The sequence below is a fragment of the Temnothorax longispinosus genome, chromosome 6, assembly GCF_030848805.1.
Source record: "Temnothorax longispinosus isolate EJ_2023e chromosome 6, Tlon_JGU_v1, whole genome shotgun sequence".
Taxonomy (NCBI): domain Eukaryota; kingdom Metazoa; phylum Arthropoda; class Insecta; order Hymenoptera; family Formicidae; genus Temnothorax; species Temnothorax longispinosus.
In genome coordinates this window covers 23,656,906-23,677,606 of record NC_092363.1, presented here as the reverse complement: position 1 = coordinate 23,677,606, position 20,701 = coordinate 23,656,906, and the positions used below count along the sequence as shown (strand labels likewise).

Below are 20,701 nucleotides of genomic sequence, written 5' to 3'. Positions count from 1 at the left end.
TTAAAAAAATTTTTTAGCAAACAGTTAAATGAGGGTTAAAATGAATCTAGTTCTTACGTTCCTGATTACGTTCGGATCGATGGCTAGAGAATGCGTCATCGGCGGGAAGGAGTGGGGGGAGCGGAAGAAAGGGAAGACGAGACGGATTTAGCGGCATACGCATCGAAAATTTCGGTCATGCGACGCGACTGGCGGGAGGGAGAGGTAACCAATGAGATCATTGAGTGTCATTATTCTCGGCCATCGACCAATGGGAGACTGCCAAGAACCCGTTCAATTTCGCTTGCAAAACGCGACCGTTTATTTTTCAAAAGTCAATAAAATAATATTTGGGATACGAGAAGTAGATTATCGCAATATACATCGTTGGGTGTGATCGACGAAACGTAGCTACCCAGACAGCACACAATATCCTATGGATGTCCATATTATGTCCAGAATGCCTATGGACGTTATATGAATATTTATAGGATATTGGTGCTATCGGGGTAAATGGCACGACATTTTTTGTCGACATTTTCACATCGATGATGATGAACGATGAGCACAAAATGCGTCTTTAGGCCTGTTTGTTTTAGCTAAACTTTCTTGTACAGTTCTTTTTTTCTCCTTTTCTCTCCAACGTGAAAAGAAAAAGAGGAAAAGATGAACCGTGCAAGAAGTTCAGCTAAAAACGAACAGGTTTTTTTTTATCTCGCTATAGTGCCGTGTGGCGCTGATGTTAGCGCGAATAATGCCATCTGTACGAAAGCCGCGACATTCGATATTACGCTGAAAACGCACACCAACGCTCACCTTTTATATCTCACGTGGGTCAAAGCTGTGCAAGCGCAATGATCGTCTGATACTGTGACGTCCCGCAAATAAAATTTTTACCTCTTCAAAATTTCTTTCAAAATTATTAATTCTAATCCTCATTTAGGATTAATTATTTTCATAACCCCCCCCCCTTCTTTTGCCTTTGTCTCGATCTTTATAATCTTTATTATAACCAGAGAGAAACCTGAGAGAGGCCATCCCGGCGTTTTCCGTCAATTTTTGTGTGCCCGATTTTCCGACGCGCCGCTTGAGAAAGTGCGCCTCAACTACGTCGTTTCGCTCGGTAACCGCACATGGTTTGCGTCCGTGCTAATGGTTCGTGTCCGAACTAGCCAGTTAGTGGGGATATGCTGCGGCCGCGACGTCTATTAAGCTGACACAGCCAATTCAGCACAATCGAATAAAATTTATACAGAAATTTAGTGCTCTTTTGTTGCTAATTTGTTGCTCTATTCCCGATTTTTTAATTTTATTTTTAAATCCTGGAAACTACCCCCAAAGCTATTTCTCCTTAAAAACATACTCTAAAATTGCAAATTAGTCAGATATTAATTAATTATGTTCAAGATTAGTTAATTACGTTTTACTGATTTTATTGCCAACCATTTGCATTAATTCCGATTTTGTTGCTCCACCCTTAATGCTTAAAAACCACCCTTAATTAGCTTATCCTACACCAGCACAACGCCTTAAAATTGTAAATTAAACAGATTTCCGAATTGATTATGCATCCCTGATTTTGTTGCTCGCTATTTTTAACAAATCCGATTTTGTTGCTCTACCCTTAATGCTTAAAAACCACCCTTAGCTTATCCTACACCAGCACAATACCTTAAAATTGTAAATTTGTTCAATTTATGACTTTAAGGCGTTGTGCTGGTGTAGAGTAAGCTAGGGGTGGTTTTTAAGCATTAAGGGTGGAGCAACAAAATCGGATTTGTTAAAAATAGCGAGCAACAAAATCAGGGATGCATAATCAATTCGGAAATCTGTTTAATTTACAATTTTAAGGTGTTGTGCTGGTGTAGGATAAGCTAAGGGTGGTTTTTAAGCATTAAGGCTGAAACAACAAAATCGGATTTGTTAAAAATAGCGAGCAACAAAATCAGGGATGCATAATCAATTCGGAAATCTGTTTAATTTACAATTTTAAGGCGTTGTGCTGGTGTAGGATAAGCTAAGAGTGGTTTTTAAGCATTAAGGGTGGAGCAACAAAATCGGATTTGTTAAAAATAGCAAGCAACAAAATCAGGGATGCATATAATCAATTCCGAAATCTGTTTAATTTACAATTTTAAGGTGTTGTGCTGGTGTAAGATAAGCTAAGGGTGGTTTTTAAGCATTAAGGGTAAAGCAACAAAATCGGATTTGTTAAAAATAGCGAGCAACAAAATCAGGGATGCATAATCAATTCGGAAATCTGTTTAATTTACAATTTTAAGGCGTTGTGCTGGTGTAGGATAAGCTAAGGGTGGTTTTTAAGCATTAAGGGTGGAGCAACAAAATCGGAATTAATGCAAATGGTTGGCAATAAAATCAGTAAAACGTAATTAACTAATCTTGAACATAATTAATTAATATCTGACTAATTTGCAATTTTAGAGTATGTTTTAAGGAGAAATAGCTTTGGGGGTAGTTTCCAGGATTTAAAAATAAAATTAAAAAATCGGGAATAGAGCAACAAATTAGCAACAAAAGAGCACTAAATTTCTGTATAAATTTTATTCGATTGTGCTGAATTGGCTGTGTCTGCTTAATAGACGTCGCGGCCGCAGCATATCCCCACTAATGGCTCCTGGACACAGGACGCGGCAAGCGGCAATGTGGCAACGCGGCACCGCGGTAACCAATTACCGTCTTGCCTTTCCGTTCTACTTCTGAAAGTAGTACGGAAAGGCAGATGGTGATTGGTCACCGCGTTGCCGCGTTGCCGCATTGTCGCGCTGCCGCGTCCTGTGTGCAGGAGCCATAACTGGCTAGTTCGGACACGAACCATTAGCACGGACGCAAACCATGTGCGGTTACCGAGCGAAACGACGTAGTTGAGGCGCACTTTCTCAGGCGGCGCGTCGGAAAATCGGGCACACAAAAATTGACGGAAAACGCCGGGATGGCCTCTCTCAGGTTTCTCTCTGTTATAACTCTACTTATCTACACTGATGATGAAATGTACATCAATGTATATCAATGTATATGAATGTATATCAAACTCGGACGTCTCAATTACCTTTCTCCGAAACTTACCATGCGTTAAATATTTATAGCGCGATTCTTTACAGGATCGAAACGTCGGCAGGAATAATCAATAAAGAACAGAAAAGGATCATATACTCTGGTAACACGATATGACATAATCTGATAGTTCAGATACGTCCCGAAGAAGTGCGCAAGAAAACAAAGTGCGCAAGAATTGCGACAGTTTTATATATAAATTAAAATTTTCACAGATAGCTTCTTACAGCAGACTGCTGCAATAGTACAGTAAATACTCGTTCAATCACAGATATTATGCACTTTTGTCGCAATTTTGGACTATTTTCTTGCGCACTTCTACGAGACGTATATCTGAACTATCAGATTGTGTTACCATCAGAGGGTAGTATCTTCGGCGACGCTAGCGTTTTTCACTGGGAAAACTGGTGCAGCACTGGTGCACACTGAGTGCAATTTTATTGTTCCACTGTGAAAATTAGTTCACATTTTCAGTGTTTAATGTTCTGCTGGCAAAATTGGTGCAAAAAAATTGCACTGAGTGCGACTTTTGCTCCACCGTCTTTCGAGACGGTGGACTGGCGGGTGGACAGAGCCAGTGCAAATTGAAATGAGGTTATGTTCATGCTTTATGTATATTTATATGGTATGATATACAATATTATATTACATTATTTTAATAAACTTTATAACAATAAAATTGTTTTTAGTTTTAAACCTAATATTATATATAATAGCTGTGCAACTTTCGATATATTTTAGAAGTGCCTAACTTCCAACGTATTGTCTATATAATAGCAAGTTTTTTTATAAACATCCGTATTTTCTAGATGATATTTTGCCAAAGTACAATCCAACATTTATTGTAAATTATATTTATGTAAACATTTTTAGGCAATTATATTTTTGCTAAATATCTAACAATAATGAGGACGAGAAAGTTCATTAGAATATTTATTAGAGTAATGGCCAGTCTACAATGAGTCGTTAGTCGTGTCAGATGTCGGAAGAAATAGTTATAAGCGTATCGTAAGGCAATCGGAGGCCTGTAATCGGTGATCATAAGAGATGGCATTTGGCCAATCGCTTATGATTGCCGATTACAGACTTCCGATCGCCTTACGATACGTTTATAACTTTTTCCGAGTCTCTTCCGACATCTGACTAACGACTCATTGTAGACTGGCCATAAATGTTGTCAAGAACCACTTGGTAATTCTTCAGTTTAGCTACAGCAGCACAAAAAACGATGAATTTAGGCTCATATTTAAATAAGGTTTCTTCAGAGTATAAATGCCGAAACCGAGAATGTGAAAGATCAAGAACAGAGGATGTACAGCTTGTTCTATAGTAGTCACCATGTTCATCACAATCGTCATTTCTACCATAAACTGACAATTGGACTATATCCAGCCAATATATAACTCGTTATTAAAGGCGATAGAATAATACATAGATCAATGCATTAGCGTTATATTATATCAAACTTTTCCCTAAACATACACAATGACCAATGACATAGCCCTAGTGTCTCTTAACACTATTAAAGGCGATAGAATAATGCATAGATCAATGCATTAGCGTTATATTATATCTAACTTTTCCCTAAACATACACAATGACCAATGACATAGCCGATCTAGTGTCTCTTGACACTATTAATGCTAATGATTAAATTGGTTTTAGCTTGCAGACACTGCTCAATTAAGGTATCTAACTTTGTATTAGAATTTTTATTAAAATCATAGTATTAGAGGTAAAGTGGCTATATATTTTATAATAAAAAGAAATTTATAAGAAATCAATTTATAAGTTTATATGTCTCGTTGATCAAGCATTAACATTTCAAATTAAAAGAATTCTTATTTAATATGTTATTTAATATTCCTCAATCAAGATATAATTTATAAATGCTAAAAGAGCTCTTATTTAATAGAAATAGATGTATACAATTCATAGACAATAATTGATGTGACAATATAAATAAATGTATATGAAACATTAACGTGACATAAAAAATATTAAATTAATTGTAATTATTTACATTGCATATTTTATAAATCAATATATTTATTTATAGCTTTAGATTACAATATTAAATAGAAATATTGAATAATAAGTTAGAAATTGAGTGTGATAAATTTCACAATCGCATATATGAGCTATATACTTGCTGTATTTTTTCTGTCAATTTCATTCCATACAGGAACAAAACCCATTTGCGCCATAAAAATAACGATGGTGAGAGTCCAGACGAAAAACTGAAGAGAGATAACAAACAGAAATATTATTATTGGAATTTTTGCAACTTAGTAAGCTAAGATTCTGCATAAAGATAGGAATAATATTAAAGATGATTAACCTTACGAATAAAGGCGTAGCCAAAACAAAATAGTCCGCAACCGCTAAACTTCAATGGCCGTAATGATACTTGCAAAACAAACTGATAAATCTGCGTTACATTATAATGCAATTCTTATTTTAATTTAAATAAAAATTATTTTGAATTAAGAGATGAATTATATAGAAATAATCTCACCTCTTCGCGAGCTTCCGCAAAACAAATAAGATTTGTTAATTTGTGGATAATGCTCTTGGTCTTGTGCGCCTGAAATGATATAAAATTAATTATGTTTGTTTTCATTTATAATTGTATTTTTTTCAATAACATATTGGTATTTTTACATAAAACAGAAATTTCTGAATCTATTTTATTACCTCAAAAAATTTTTTGCAATGTTAACGTTTATTTCAATTTGATTGTTATTCACAATTATTAATCTTCAAGAAAGATTTAAGATTATGTTATTTGTTATGTAACTTTTTTATAATTTGCAAAAATGATTTTTTTCAATTAATATGTTTACCTTAGCGCTAACGCTTTCGCAAATGTGATTCACTGATATGAGTTTTGTTAAAAATACGAGAAACCATATCATACTAGAAAGAGATGTGTTTAATATTATGTTACTGTTTATTTCTTTTAGATGTAATATCGTGTAATATTCAAAGTAAGACCCTCCGTTTAAGACAACGAAATAGGTTATCATTTGCAAAGTCATTTGTAGTCCGAAGAAACCATTTATATCACGAGCTGTTCGGCAAAGTTCCAAATGGAGATGTCTAAAAAGATACTATTTTAATAAACAAATAATTATTAGAAATATATTTGTATATTAATCTATTATTTTTAAAATACAATATGCCTATATATCGCGTTAGTGTCTTACAATTAGACAAATTAGCGCGATTAGAGCTGATTTATCAAAAAATTTATCACGTCGTAAAACAGAATAAAAGTTATATATATTTATGTTTATTTTACATAAATTAGAAAATTTGTAATTTACATTACGATCCATAATATGTGTTTGCGATTCTTAGCATTTCGAACATTGTAGTCATTAACGACAAGAAATGTTTTCGACTTGCATCTTAGTCCACAGTCTTCTGTTTCTGATAGCTGCTTAATATGATCGTTTATTTTATCTAGACTTGCACCGATATGTCTATAATTTAAAAAATATTTAGGAAAAGCGTAAATTTCTTTAGGCGTAACAAAGTAAAAACATGAAAAATCTATTCGTTTATTATCTTTGTTTGCATAAAATTTTTAATTTTATAAATACAGAAGTGTATTACAATATAACATTAACATACAATAATTTAATGTATTTTTTGTATTGATTTTTTTGTACTTGATTTAATATATTTATTTTGAGAAGGTAAGAATTTATCAAGATAAATTATCTCAATTAAATTAAACTTTAATAATACTCGCGGTAAAATGATTATAACAAAATAAGATTTACAAACCTTAGAAAAAGAATAAACGTTATGTCCGTGATGCTGTTAACGTACATAGAATAAGACATAACAAAAAGCAGAAATATGGCTCTTGTATCATGGAATATTCCTATACACACTAAAGAATCCGAAGTCCATGTTACGCAAATCATTAAAAACCATATAATCAACGCTTTTCTTGTCAAATTTCTCATTTTATGGTATTCTTTGGGTATACCGAGCTCTTCCAATGTATCATCCACAAGATCTAACTTCCTTGTATACTGCCGGTATTTCTGAGGATAACAGCAATCAGAAAATTTATAAAATCAGGAGACTCTTCTTCTGATTTAATATAGGTACTTAATATACTTATAAGGCATATACTTAATGATACACTTAATTGTAAAGCACAGGGTACACAAATCAAATTTAATTAAAAGTATACATTAAATTATCTAATGCGAAGAAGAACATTAAAAACAAAATTTATTAGTTGATTGCACCTTTAACTTCAATAAAGATAAATTAATATATAAAATATATTTCGAAAATAGAAAAATTTATTTTATTACATTTTTAAATATATTAAATAAATAATGTTGAAATTAGTTATTTTTATATTCTAGGATGTGCTATTCTATGTTGTTTGTTTTATTTTAGATATCACACTTTATTAAAACATTGATAAATAAAACTTATACCTCGTATTCGCAAATGGTGATAATTATGGATGTTATTGCTGTAAGCAAATTTACTGTTACCCCAAAAGCTGCTATTAATCCAGTATATACTCCTTTCAAAAACAGATAGGTTGTCGTGTAATATAACACATAAGCATAAACGCTCCACACAGTTAATATATAGAAAATACTCAAGCGATATCTAGGCTGGTTTAAAGGATATCTAAGAATTCCGAAACCTAAAAAAGAAGCGGCTAAGGAAATAGGACTTAGCGCCTTTTCTGTAGTGTCGATCATAATGGAGACTCTCGCAATTCAATGTGTTAACTGTTAAAATTTTCAAGTTGCAACGTTCATATTGTGCAAACGTCACATTTATCATTATGATGAAATGGCTACACTTAATTATATCGTAAATGTCTTTAAATTATTAAACGATAGCACAGTTGAGATAATCGATCCGCATACAAAGTATATGCACTTACGTTTAAATTTCATTTTGCACTTTCTATGCATATTTACTTGCGTTATACGAAACGCTAAAATAATGTAATAAAACTTAATTTCGACATAATTTTGATTAAGTTCTTCAAAGAAATTGATTATTTTATTATATTATGTTTTATATTACCAATAAATCGTGTTAATTGAAAAGGAATATGATTACACAATATTATTATTTGCTTTATCTTTTTGAAGTATTACAATTTATATATAGATTTATAATAATATGTGTTTATTATTTGTTTAAATAAATACATACTTCATGACTACGGTGAAAAACTGAAGGAAATTTACAATATGACGTACGTTCTTTGTCTTATTTAGTTTTAAGTTACACGATTATGTAAAGAAATTAATTTTTGCGTTCTAATTTTTTTGTGACTGATATTTGTGACATAATTTATTTTAAACAAACTGTATAGATTAAACAAATAAAAATGTATATGGGGCATTCCACGCCAATTCGCAAGGGGTCAAACTTCGACCTTTTTATTTTTGATGGCCGCTCGTTTTTTAACAGGTCTTTACGAGTATTAGACCCCTGTTAAATCGTTTCTATAATAAATGTAGCGTTTCCGAAATAGAGCCTGCGCAAAATGAGGACTGCAAAATTTTCAATGAATTTTTTCGCCTATTAGACAACGTCTAAGAAAAAAATTCATTGAACATAAAATACGCTATTTAGATCATAGTTTAAAAAAAAAATTATCCTAAATTTTTATAATAATGATTTTAAACTAATAAAGTAAAAAAACACACAAAAATTTGAATATCTCAAAAACCCCATTTTCTATTTTTTTGAAATTTATAGGGAATATTCTAGTAAGTATTAGAAAAATTTTAAGACTAGTTGGAAGTTGCGCAGAATTTTTGGGATTTTTTTATAAATTTTTTTGTGAGGCAGTAGTAATATTTGACTCACAAAAGTGTAGTTAAAAACGCGTTTCAGACAATTCTGAATCGATTTAGATATACTTTTTTACTAAAGCATGATGAAGATCTCGGCATAGCACACGACAATTGCGATGAATAGTGTGGGAAAGGCGAAAAAAATAGATTTATGAGGAAGTTTAATTCAATAAGTACATTTGTTTAAGAACATATTATTTATAATTTTATTATTTTGTGCTTAGTATAATCATTCGAAAATGAGTAATCTTTAACAATTAATTTATAATTTTTGGTATGACTTGGTATGACGCAGTGGACACGTTGAGTCTGAGGTTTTCTTTTTGTTTGATCGTACCGACCTGTCAAAAATTCGGCGGCAATTTCATAATTTTTTTTGTCCCAATACTTAATTGCCGCCGAATTTTTGACAGGTCGGTACGATCAAACAAAAAGAAAACCTCAGACTCAACGTGTCCACTGCGTCATACCAAAAATTATAAATTAATTGTTAAAGATTACTCAATTTCGAATGATTATACTCAGCACAAAATAATAAAATTATAAATAATATGTTCTTAAACAAATGTACTTATTAAATTAAACTTCCTCATAAATCTATTTTTTTCGCCTTTCCCACACTATTCATCGCAATTGTCGTGTGCTATGCCGAGATCTTCATCATGCTTTAGTAAAAAAGTATATCTAAATCGATTCAGAATTGTCTGAAACGCGTTTTTAACTACACTTTTGTGAGTCAAATATTACTACTGCCTCACAAAAAAATTTATAAAAAAATCCCAAAAATTCTGCGCAACTTCCAACTAGTCTTAAAATTTTTCTAATACTTCCTAGAATATTCCCTATAAATTTCAAAAAAATAGAAAATAGGGTTTTTGAGATATTCAAATTTTTGTGTGTTTTTTTACTTTATTAGTTTAAAATCATTATTATAAAAATTTAGGATAATTTTTTTTTTAAACTATGATCTAAATAGCGTATTTTATGTTCAATGAATTTTTTTCTTAAACGTTGTCTAATAGGCGAAAAAATTCATTGAAAATTTTGCAGTCCTCATTTTGCGCAGGCTCTATTTCGGAAACGCTATATTTATTATAGAAACAATTTAACAGGGGTCTAATACTCGTAAAGACCTGTTAAAAAACGAGCGGTCATCAAAAATAAAAAGGTCGAAGTTTGACCTCTTGCGAATTGGCGTGGAATGCCCCATATGTTGGCTGTAAAAAAATTATTAACAATTATTGAAAACTAGGACCAAAAAATTGTAAGATTATTGTGTAAAATTAAACGTTATTTATTACATAAATTGTAAAATTTGAGGACATATTTGCACATTTTAGGTTTTAGAATAAGAATACAATTTTAGAATTAGATTTAGATTTTAGAATAAAATTATTAAGCATAAAAAACAAAAGAGGACAGATATATTGAGATACTATTCATAGATTTTTATAATGACACATTTATATCTGACGTTGGAATTTATCAATTGTCTTGCCAAAAGAAATATCAACGCCATAAAGTAATTACGGATCAACATAAACATGATTTATTTGTGAACAGAAAATAAATTATTAATGAAATTTTTGGCGAAATTTATGTTATTATTTAATTAATTTTATTGTATTACATTTGTTATTTATTATGAAAATTGTTAACAAACACTTACAAGTTATCAAATTATTTTTAACTGCATCATAATGATTACGTACGTTATAACCGTCATACAAAACTGAAATTTTAAAATTTTGTGTAATGACGGCCGAACTCCGACGAGAAAGCGCCCTCATCTAAGCGGAATTAAAAATATCGATTATTTTGATCATTCTGTCCTTATCCAACGAGATCCTACGAGATATCTGTCCTTGTCAGATTGCAACGCCATGTATGTACACTGCGTGGTGTGTTCATACATAAAATCGGTTGGATGAAAAATCTTTTTTATTAGGATTTTAATCTTAGTTTCAATGGTGCCTCGCTGTTCTTTGATCTAGTCCGAGGTGCGGGATATTTTCGATTTGTACACGTAAGTTATATAATTTGTATATAAGCAAACGTTTCTTTGAAGTGACAGCTCTAGGTATAAAAGGTGCAACATCAATTAGTATTAATAGTATATTTAGCCCAGTCGATAGAGCCCGAAAAAGCCGCTGAAGTGGAATTAATTCCGGGAAGCAATTTTTTTTTTACTGTTTTGGAGGGTCATGGGTAGTCTAAAATAGGATTCTAACCCTGGAGCGTTAGCCGCCATTTTGATTAGAAGGGTGATTTTGTAAATATCTCGCTTATTTTCAACTTTAGAGTGAAAGTGGTAATAACCAAACTTGTAGAAAATTTAATACTCTACAATTTTGGTCCTTATCATTTTTCACCTAGAATCGATATTTTGGATCTTAGACTCAAAAGTAGGGGGTAAATTTTTTTTTTTTCTATTTTTTGAATAAACGCGCCATAAACTCTACCTTTGTGGTAGTGGTCTAAGACCCAAAATATCGATCCTAGGTGAAAAATGATAAGAACCAAAATTGTAGAGTATTAAATTTTCTACAAGTTTGGTTATTACCACTTTTACTCTAATGGCGGCTAACGCTCCAGGGTTAGAATCCCGAAAATCCGGTTTTAGACTACCCATGACCTTCCAAAACAGTCAAAAAAATAAAATCGCTTCCCGGAATTAATTCCATTTAAATGTCTCTATCGACTGGGCTAATTGTATGTACACTAAGGAAAGAAAGTTGCGTTTTTCAGGCGAGTGTGAAGTTTGCCGCCCGAGCCGAAGGCGAGAGCGGCAAATCACACGAGTCTGAAAAAGCTTTCGACCCGAGGTGCACACGATATTTTTCACAACACCTTTAAGGTGGAAGCACATAAAATTGCAGGAGCCATGAGCAAAACGCAGAAGCCATATGCGCATGCGCTATGGTATCTGCCTGTATTCTGCCCATGGCTGTGGCTTCTGAATTTTCAATCTACATAAACTATGCTTATGTATTAATTATTTTTATGTAGATTGAAAATTCAGAAGCCATGGGCAGAATGCAGATACCATAGCGCATGCGCATATGGCTTCTGCATTCGTGCTCATGGCTCCTGCAATTTTATGTGCTTCCACCTTTACGGAAATGTTTGACTTCCATGTCTGTAGAGAGGGGCGAGAGTGGCCAATTTCACGCCAGGGCTTACTTTCCTCTAGGGAAGAAAATTGAGTAACAAGGGCTTACTTTTTCCATCTTGTATAGCGGACGGAAAATTGTTACTTTCCTCCCGCTATACAGGGTGGAAAGTATATCAACTTTCCTCCCTAGGGAGGAAAATTGGTACTTATTTCTGCCCCGTATAGCGGGCAGAAAGTAACGGGCAATACAAAATCGAGGAAATAATCCGATCTTTCAATTTGAAAATTATAATGTAAATATTAAATTCACTAACTAATAAGACTTTTTTTTGTAAAAATTATATTAATTTCAATAAATAAAAAAATAATTACTATTTCAAAAATTACTTGTATTAAAACTACTAATTTGGAATTGTTTTTTCTTAATAATATCACTAAATAATAAGATAACTAATTATACCTATTTACATAATATCCCTAAATAAAATTCCAAATCAATCAGATTTAGGCCGATATCATAGTCAGATCTTATTTCAAGACCGTCAGTAATGTCTTAAGATGCTAATACGGGTCTGTGATTGGTTCACATCTTAAGATTGTACTTAAGACGGTCTTAAATATAAGAATCGACTATGAATACCGGCCTTAGTGCAATAATTAAAATTATTTATATTTGACTGTGATCGGCGCGCAGTAATAAATTGGAATATATATATATATGTATATGTATTATAATAATACATATACACGGAAATTAATATTGAGCTGCCTATAAGATCTAAGCTTAGATCGAAAGCGCTTGTATCTTTTTCGAAAATGATTTATATTTTTTTTTGAAATTTTATTATCATTCTATTTTTCTCTTTCTATCTAACGATACACGCGTATAAACTGTACGTATGGAACACGCACACACTCTACAGGTATTCGTATAAAATTATATATTTTACATAAATACTCGTAAAATTCTAATAATAAACTATAAACTAAATAATAAACTTTAATATTTATTGCTCGACAACTTAGGAGGAATCTCTACTATTATATAAAGGGGAAAAGTTTGTACTGTTGTTCGGGGTAATCTTAGAAACTACTGGACCAATTTTGAAAGTATTATTAGGGGAAAAGTTTGTACTGTTGTTCGGGGTAATCTTAGAAACTATTGGACCGATTTTGAAAGTATTATATATGAAGTAGGGGTAGAATATTTCCCGGGGAGTGCTATAGGGTGTATAGTTCTTCGTTACCGATCTTTTGGAAACCGGTTTTTCTAATTTCTTCAATTTTTCAAGAAATAATTGACCGAATTTTAAAGAATTGCATATAAAACAAGGGTAGAATTTCCCGGGGAGTGCCATAAAGTGTATAATTTTTCGTTGCCGATCTTTTTTGGAACCGGTATCCGAAATTTTTCCAATTTGTCGGGAAATAATTGACCGAATCTTAAAGAATTGTATATAAAACAGGGGTAGAATTTCCCGGGGAGTGCTATAAACTGTATAGTTTTTCGTTACCAATTTTTATTGGAACCGGTATCTGAAATTTTTCCAATTTTTCGGGAAATAATTGACCAAATTTTAAAGAATTGTATATAAAACAAAGGTAGAATTTCCTAATAAAATGTTACCGATTTCAGTCTAAAAAAATCTATGTAATTGTTTTGATTTCTGCAAATTTTTAGATATCAAGCTAATTTTTTTTATGGATAGAATATTATTATATTGAATTTGGTGAGAATCGGTGATTACCGATTTTTTATTCCATGTTGTCGCTGATCGGTAAGTGAAATATCGGAAAAGCGGAAATGACTTAATAGTGTGAAACTCGAGTAGAAAAAGACCGGTTACGACATGTTTAATCCACGAAAACATTTATGCGATCCGATTTGAAATTAAAGGCATTTATAGTTATGATTCAAATTACGAATATCAATTTTATCCGAGTGTAATAATTGGAAAAATGGATGCAATATGTGATCATTGTCAAGTAAAAAAGTTTAAAACTTAAGCACCTAGAATGTGTTATTTATGCAGAAAAGTTAAACTACCGTCTTTAAATTAACCACCCGACACATTCCTTATGTTTATCCACAATAAGGATATTGAAACACAAATGAAGTCGTTTAAAAAAAAACGACTCCCGGGCGAAGCCCGGGTAACTAGCTAGTATATATATATATATGCAGCAATTTTTTTTGCAAGCTACCCTATGCACATTACTTCAGCGCGTGTGCGCGATTGATTTTTGTCTTTATACTAAATTGAATTTTCACGATTTCGTCGATTTCAGCATCGCGTAAAATTTTCGTGAGACCCGCGGAAGGAATTGTACAAACATGCCGCGGAAACAGGAGGTAAAAACGGATGCCTTTTCCATCGTTTTCTGATGATAAAAAATCGCAAATGGGACTTTCCCGAGCACGTTCGTCCCAAGCACTCTGATAAAAAAAGCGATTTTAGGTTCTGAAGCTGCACGATGTCTGGCGTACTTGCAATAAGATACGAGCCGCCGTGTTTCGTGTCGGGCTCAATCTTTGGGAGTATTACAGACCCCTGGATCCCGACAAACGTTGTTTGATATCAGGTATAAATATCGGACATTGGCACCGAGACGACCGATCGTTTCTGGCGCTTCTAAAGTTAGCTGTTGAGTGGGAGCGATTATTTCTGAACGCTCGATATAGAGGAAAATCGTCGAGATAATACTTGCGATTACTCCTATTTAGATTTTTAATATTAGTCCAACTATTTCTTCTTTCATCTATAACACATTTCTTTATGTTTGTCGAGTCAATTTCTTTTCTTAACTATAACTAAAAATGATAGGTAACTATATGTACGATCAGTGTATATACTTTTTGTATTTAGATTTTGAATGCATAATTTTCAAGATTTGTGTTAAAGTTAGTAAGTAAACATTTACGCTAAAAGCAATTAATACGAGGGATGTAAATATTTGAATGTATCTTATGATTTTGAAGAAATAAATTTGAATATTAGATTTTTATTTAAAATACGCAAAATTTAGAAAATTTGCAAAATAATTTAATTTTTTTTAAAATTATACAAATGTTCATACTCGGTTATTTTTCGCGATGTACCTACAGTTCATTGATTTAAGTGGTCAAATATTGATCGCCTGTTAGTTTGTAATCTATTTTAAAACTGAGCTACAGTAATGTTTGAATAATTCATTTTATCTAAAATTGCGATTACTTTACGACGCATTAATTGAAATACGTATGTACGTAATAAATTATTATTAAATCTACAGAATCCAAATTTATCTCCGTTTTGGCTGGACCACTGAAAGGCGTGATTGGCTTATCGGATAAAGAGATTTGCGATCTGACGGATTATTTTCGAATTCAGGACGGTCGGATTCTTTATTCACAATTTTGCGAAGTTATTCACGATAGCGGTATGAACGATTATTTTTATGTAATACGTATTTTTTAGAAAATCCTTGATAATTATTGTTTCTCTGTTACACGGCAAATGTCAAAATCTTATCTCATGATCAAAGCGAAACACTGAATCATCTGGTTAAACAAGTTTCCAAGGTTAATTATGAACATTAATAAAGAATAATTTTTTTCCTCTTTTGTGTTAATTTATTGTGGCACAACAAGTTTTGCTATTGAAATTTAACGAATAAAATTACCGACATTTGACTTCATATAAATACATTCAGAATTTTGCGTTTTATTTATTTTCTTCCTTTTTATCTTGATCTTTTTCTCTCTCTTTCTCGACATAAATATCCTATTTCTTTTATTTAGTTATTTTATTTTGTTATCCATCGAGATTTTATTTATCCCTAACATACGTACGCTTAATATAGAGCAATTCAATGTGATCGAATTGGGAAAAAAAAACAGGACATAGCATGCAGATAAAATAATTACTGCAATATCTCTCATAGTCCCTGATTTTGGAAAAAACAAGAGCCTCATGACTGGTTTGGAATGGGAAGATCCGCTGCATGTAAATATTCTAAGCAGCACAGAAACACGAAAATTGAATTTGATAATCACTCAAATCGCCGTGTTGGTGAGCAAAAGGAAAATTGTTCTTCGGCCATACTTTCAAGATTACGAGCTGGTATGTTCCGCATGATTTATCTTTAAATCGTTTTGGTTTGTAACATTATCACATCTGTAATTTATCCTTCGATTTTTGTGTCCTAGATAAGCATAATAATTATGCTAATCCATGTTAGTTATTCATTGGTAATAAATTAATAATTTTTAATAATTTAGTTCCTCTTGTAAATGTATTAAAAAGCATCTTCAATTTTATTTTTGCATTAAGACACTTTCTCTATTTTCGAAAAGGATCGTTTTCTTTTAATATATCAAAAAGATTTAAATTATTAAAAAACAGGAGTTTTTTATTAGTTTAATAAAAAATAAATAATAGGAAAGTTTAATAGCTTTTGATTTATTCTAAGATATTTCGTAGATCGCGAAGAATGTCGGCACGGTTACTCTCGCCCATTTCGGTCGGATTTTAAAATTTCTGGGCATCGTCGTTGGAGCTGAGGAGTTTCGCCTACTTGTAAAGAGATTTACCAAAGATGTTTACACTGTAAATTACGTAGCGTTTTTAAAAGCTGTCGATGAGGTCCAACGCTATTTACATGAACATGGAATGGTGGATCTCGGCGGGGTACTATTCTTATTGTTAGAAACTTCTCTTTTTTTTCGCTTCTTTATAATCTTTATATATATATATATATATATATATATATATATATGTAATATATTTAGGAAATCGGAACATAATGTATGTTCTCTGGAATGTACCCTACGTTTTACTTTCTCTGCTCTATTTCACAGAAGTTGCTCGATCAATTTCCCGGTCGAATAATCACGGCTGAGCTGCCGAAACTCCCACGACCAGAAATCGGTAGGATTGTGCCCAGTCAAGTGTTCGGTAAGCAAACGGTGTTCCATCCGGTCATGGAACGGACGAGAGAGACAATGTCTACGCCAGAAGTCGTTAAACGCATCCAGAGACATATTCTCGAGCACCGCATACGGATCTACGAGTTCTTCAAGGTTGCCGCAATCCAATTACGTCGCGCGTCTAATTAGCGTTATCATCACGTATGCTGAAATCTCATATACGCGCGGATTAATCAATTTGTTATCGCGCGTAACGATCGGCTTGTCGTTATCGTTCGTTATCGTGTCCTCCTGTTATGTCGCACAAGCGTGATCTTAACAGGGCTTAAGAACTAAAATTGATTAAGAACGTTAAGAACTAAGCGATTTGGACCGTAGGGTTTTGAATATTTGAATGTCGATCGAGTGACAGTCCCGCAATTTCGAAGAGCACTGGACGCGCTTCAGATATCGTCCTTGGGCCGTCTCTGGCTGCTCGAACCGGAAGTTGATGCCCTGATTGCGCTTTACAAGGATCCGGATGATCCCGATCGTGTGTGTTGGCGCATGTTTGAGGATGATATAGATCGGGGTACAATATCATATATTATAATAAAAGTTCTAATCTATATATTCTGAGAACAGGAGAGGCTTCTCTTGCTTCAATTATAGAATCTTTCTCTTGGAAGAGATAAAATGTTTTTTCGAAATTTAACCTTTTTATAAAAATATTTAGATTATTTATTACATTTAAAAAATAGAATAATGAAATAAAAATTACTTAATTTAATAAGAATATAATAAAATTAAAAGATAACAAACAAACAAAATTTTCAAAAAGCACTTTTTAGAATAAGAAAACTAAGAGACCGTTTTTTAATGTAATAAATATTTTTTGATGTAATAAATAATCTAAGTATTGTTGTAAAAAGATTGATTTCGAAAAAACATTTTATCTGTTTCAAATAATAAATTAGAAATGTTGGCTTGAAATAAAATATTTTGTACAAAGCTATAACTAGTTTTAGCTAGTTATAACTAATAAATTTTCAAAACGTATTTCTTTTGTTTAATTCTTTTATTAATAATAAAAATATACGCTTTATGATTTTACAGGTTGTGCAAATACATTCTAGTTTAAAGAATATTTGCTCTCAGTATATTTTTTTCTTATTATGCTATTTTCTCTTTATGCTACCGTTTTCTCATATATTTTACTACTTTAATGGATCTATCTTGATTTAGTTTTCACCGTGAAGAGACTTGACAAATTGCCAAGCCTAAAAGTGGAATCACCGCCTCAAGAAATAGTTGAACTACCTCGAAGGGGCACATCAAATTGGCAATGCCAGCCGAAAAATATGAGAGATTTTTGTGAAGATATCTTGCAGCGTGTAAGACAGCGAGTCGAAGAGAGGAGAATTCTCTTAAAACAATTTTTCAAGGACTACGACAAGTATATTTATCTTTAAATAATTGTTAATTGTTAATTATAATTTAATTGTTAATTAAATGGCTCATTTTGACAATGGCACAAAAAATTTAAACAAAGGACATATCCAATACCTAAATTGTAATTAAGTAACAAAGAAACCAATTTTATTATAACTAACATGTAATAAATTTATTTGATATAATCATATATACTTTTAGGATATAAATATGAAAATAATTGTTAAATTAAAATTGCTTTGAAAAATCGTTCTGTTGATTACTCAATAGCAATTAATTTGCATTTTACGATTAAAACATTTTGTTAATAATTTGCCATCTAAATAAAATATATTATTAATTAAAATACGTCATTAATGATATCAAAGAGATATTAATAATTTTTAAACTAATTGAATTGTATTACTATCAGACACAATTGCGGTCACGTGACGCGAGCTCAATTAAGACAAGTCCTTATTACGGCCATACTCTTGTCGCCGGAGGAAGTGTTCGCTCTGGAGCAAAGGTACAACGATGATCTAGGCTTCAACTACACTCAATTTCTGCAGGAATTGGAAGTCCAACCGATCGTAGAGCCCTTGTATCGTCGCATGTTAGAAGATAAAAAGAGGCTTAACGCTGAAAAGCCGCCGTCTGAACCTCACGAGGATGAGACTAACATCGTATTAATCTTGGCTAAAATTAAAGCTAAAGTTGTGCGCGAAAGAATCAAAGTAATTTACATTTGTCGTTAATTAATTAAGAAAATCGATTGAGTCAGAATTGATTTGCCAATCTTTTTTTGCACGCAGGTCCTTGAATTCATGCGCCAATTCGATAGGCACAACCAGCTTGTCATTGCGAGACTTGATTTTATCAGAGGTCTAGATCAGCTTCGTTGTGGTTTGACAACTGCGGAAGTAGATACGATTACGAGAGTTTTTCAGGCGCTTCTAAAGTACGAAGATGTTATAATATTAAAAATAAGAATGATTAATTTGGAAAAATAAAATTAGTTAACACAAATAATTGAAAATAAATGTAGAAATAGACGTAATGACAAAAAAGAGAAAATAATACTCTAATCTGTTAAAATCCTAAGCAAATTTTATTTTCCGAATTATTTAATACTTTTTTCCTTTATAAGAATTGTTTAATTTTATAAAATCGCAACTGTTGTCAAGAGAATATATATTTTTTCTTTAACTTCACGTTCTTATCATGACTATCGTGTTCCTTTCTGAAGACCCGGCTTCGTTGAATATACGAAATTTGCGGCAGTTGTGGAAGAAGCCGTTACGACGGGGGGTTTGGAAAAAGTTCCGCTTGTGGTCCCCTTGCAACACGTGCCCTCCGAGGCAAGCGGCAGAACCTTTTTAAATTTCGACGAACGACAGATGGTAGCAATCGCGATGGATAAACTGTGCCAAATGCGAAATCCGAATCTGGAGGAGATTTTCAAAGTGAGTGCAGCTGCGATAAATTATAATGCAACATACACGGTGTAATCAATATGAAGACACGCAATTATTTATTTTTCGAAATGTCTTGTTTTTTTCTACGAGAAAAAGTAGCAACGATTTAGTAAATTGTACGTTCTTCAGGACTACGATAAGGAGAATACCGGCACGGTTTCCAAGGGACATTTGATCAGTACATTGTCGGTTAGAAGGATGCTAGAGCTTATCAATAGCAGAGAGTTGGACGCCTTACATAAGGGCTTCTCCATTGAAAAATACGGCCGCTTGGAGTTCGACTATCGGGCCTTTCTGCGCGCTCTGCACCTGTTACAAGAGAACAAAAAGATCGTGCCCTTTTAGAAGACACAGCTGATCCGGTTGTAGATGCAAAAACTGAGAAAACTTTCCTTGCTGTTACTTTTAATTCATAGTCGTTAAATAATTTAAGTGGAATTGTTATGCAGTCGTAAAAAGTGACGTTTTAAATCTCACGTTTTTAAGTATTTACATGTCACGTAGAGAGAAACAATTGTCTAATTTTTTTAGATACTTTTTATATATTAATTTTAATATTCTTACATAATTTTGAGGTGTTGTGAAAATTATACGTACCTTTTAATAAACTAAAAATATCTTTAAGAAACTTTTCAAGATTATTGGTTCAGCTAGAGTCTAGAGCCTTAATTGCATGATGATGTAATGTGAATTACTTTTTTATAAACACTTTTTTATAAATACAACATTTATGCTGCAAAGAATTAATATGGCATAAAACATGCCTTCGACACGGTGTCTCAGAAATATTTCAACAATAAAAACGGCGATGCGAGTCAAGCGCGGAACATGGTGCGCAATAAAGTTAAAACGTGTATTTACATGAAACGAACGTTTC

General features: G+C 32.4%; 2 protein-coding genes across 3 annotated transcripts; one reads left to right on the top strand and one right to left on the bottom strand.

The window, feature by feature from the left end:
• Positions 1 to 2,813: 2,813 nt before the first annotated feature.
• LOC139815348 (uncharacterized) lies at positions 2,814 to 20,411 on the top strand. Its single transcript, XM_071782226.1, has 12 exons — positions 2,814 to 3,676; positions 14,487 to 14,610; positions 15,301 to 15,447; positions 15,952 to 16,130; positions 16,491 to 16,697; positions 16,868 to 17,089; positions 17,315 to 17,507; positions 18,161 to 18,371; positions 18,780 to 19,083; positions 19,162 to 19,307; positions 19,596 to 19,812; positions 19,954 to 20,411. Exons 1-12 carry the CDS (start codon positions 3,641 to 3,643, stop codon positions 20,167 to 20,169), a joined length of 2,202 nt encoding a protein of 733 aa, XP_071638327.1. The 5' UTR covers positions 2,814 to 3,640; the 3' UTR covers positions 20,170 to 20,411.
• On the bottom strand, positions 4,986 to 9,068 carry LOC139815344 (putative gustatory receptor 28b). 2 transcript variants are annotated; one of them, XM_071782208.1, is made up of 7 exons: positions 7,521 to 9,068; positions 6,847 to 7,112; positions 6,381 to 6,539; positions 5,898 to 6,153; positions 5,570 to 5,638; positions 5,393 to 5,482; positions 4,986 to 5,291 (listed from the first exon to the last, which is right to left on the bottom strand). In XM_071782208.1, the coding sequence occupies exons 1-7, from the start codon at positions 7,794 to 7,796 to the stop codon at positions 5,193 to 5,195; spliced, it is 1,215 nt and encodes a 404-aa protein (XP_071638309.1). In that variant the 5' UTR covers positions 7,797 to 9,068; the 3' UTR covers positions 4,986 to 5,192. The 2 variants fall into 2 exon arrangements, with proteins under 2 accessions (XP_071638309.1, XP_071638310.1); XM_071782209.1 differs by having other exon boundaries at positions 5,393 to 5,473.
• Positions 20,412 to 20,701: the final 290 nt, after the last annotated feature.

Coding starts and splice junctions, on each gene's coding strand:
- LOC139815348 (XM_071782226.1), top strand. CDS start 3,641: ATGAGGTTATGTTCATGCTTTATGTATATTTATATG. Junction 17,508..18,160: donor TGAGGATGATATAGATCGGG/GTACAATATCAT, acceptor ATCTTGATTTAG/TTTTCACCGTGAAGAGACTT. Junction 19,084..19,161: donor TTGTGCGCGAAAGAATCAAA/GTAATTTACATT, acceptor TTTTGCACGCAG/GTCCTTGAATTCATGCGCCA.
- LOC139815344 (XM_071782208.1), bottom strand. CDS start 7,796: ATGATCGACACTACAGAAAAGGCGCTAAGTCCTATTTCCTTAGCCGCT. Junction 7,113..7,520: donor TCACCATTTGCGAATACGAG/GTATAAGTTTTA, acceptor TGTTATCCTCAG/AAATACCGGCAGTATACAAG. Junction 6,540..6,846: donor ACGTTTATTCTTTTTCTAAG/GTTTGTAAATCT, acceptor TTTAAATTATAG/ACATATCGGTGCAAGTCTAG.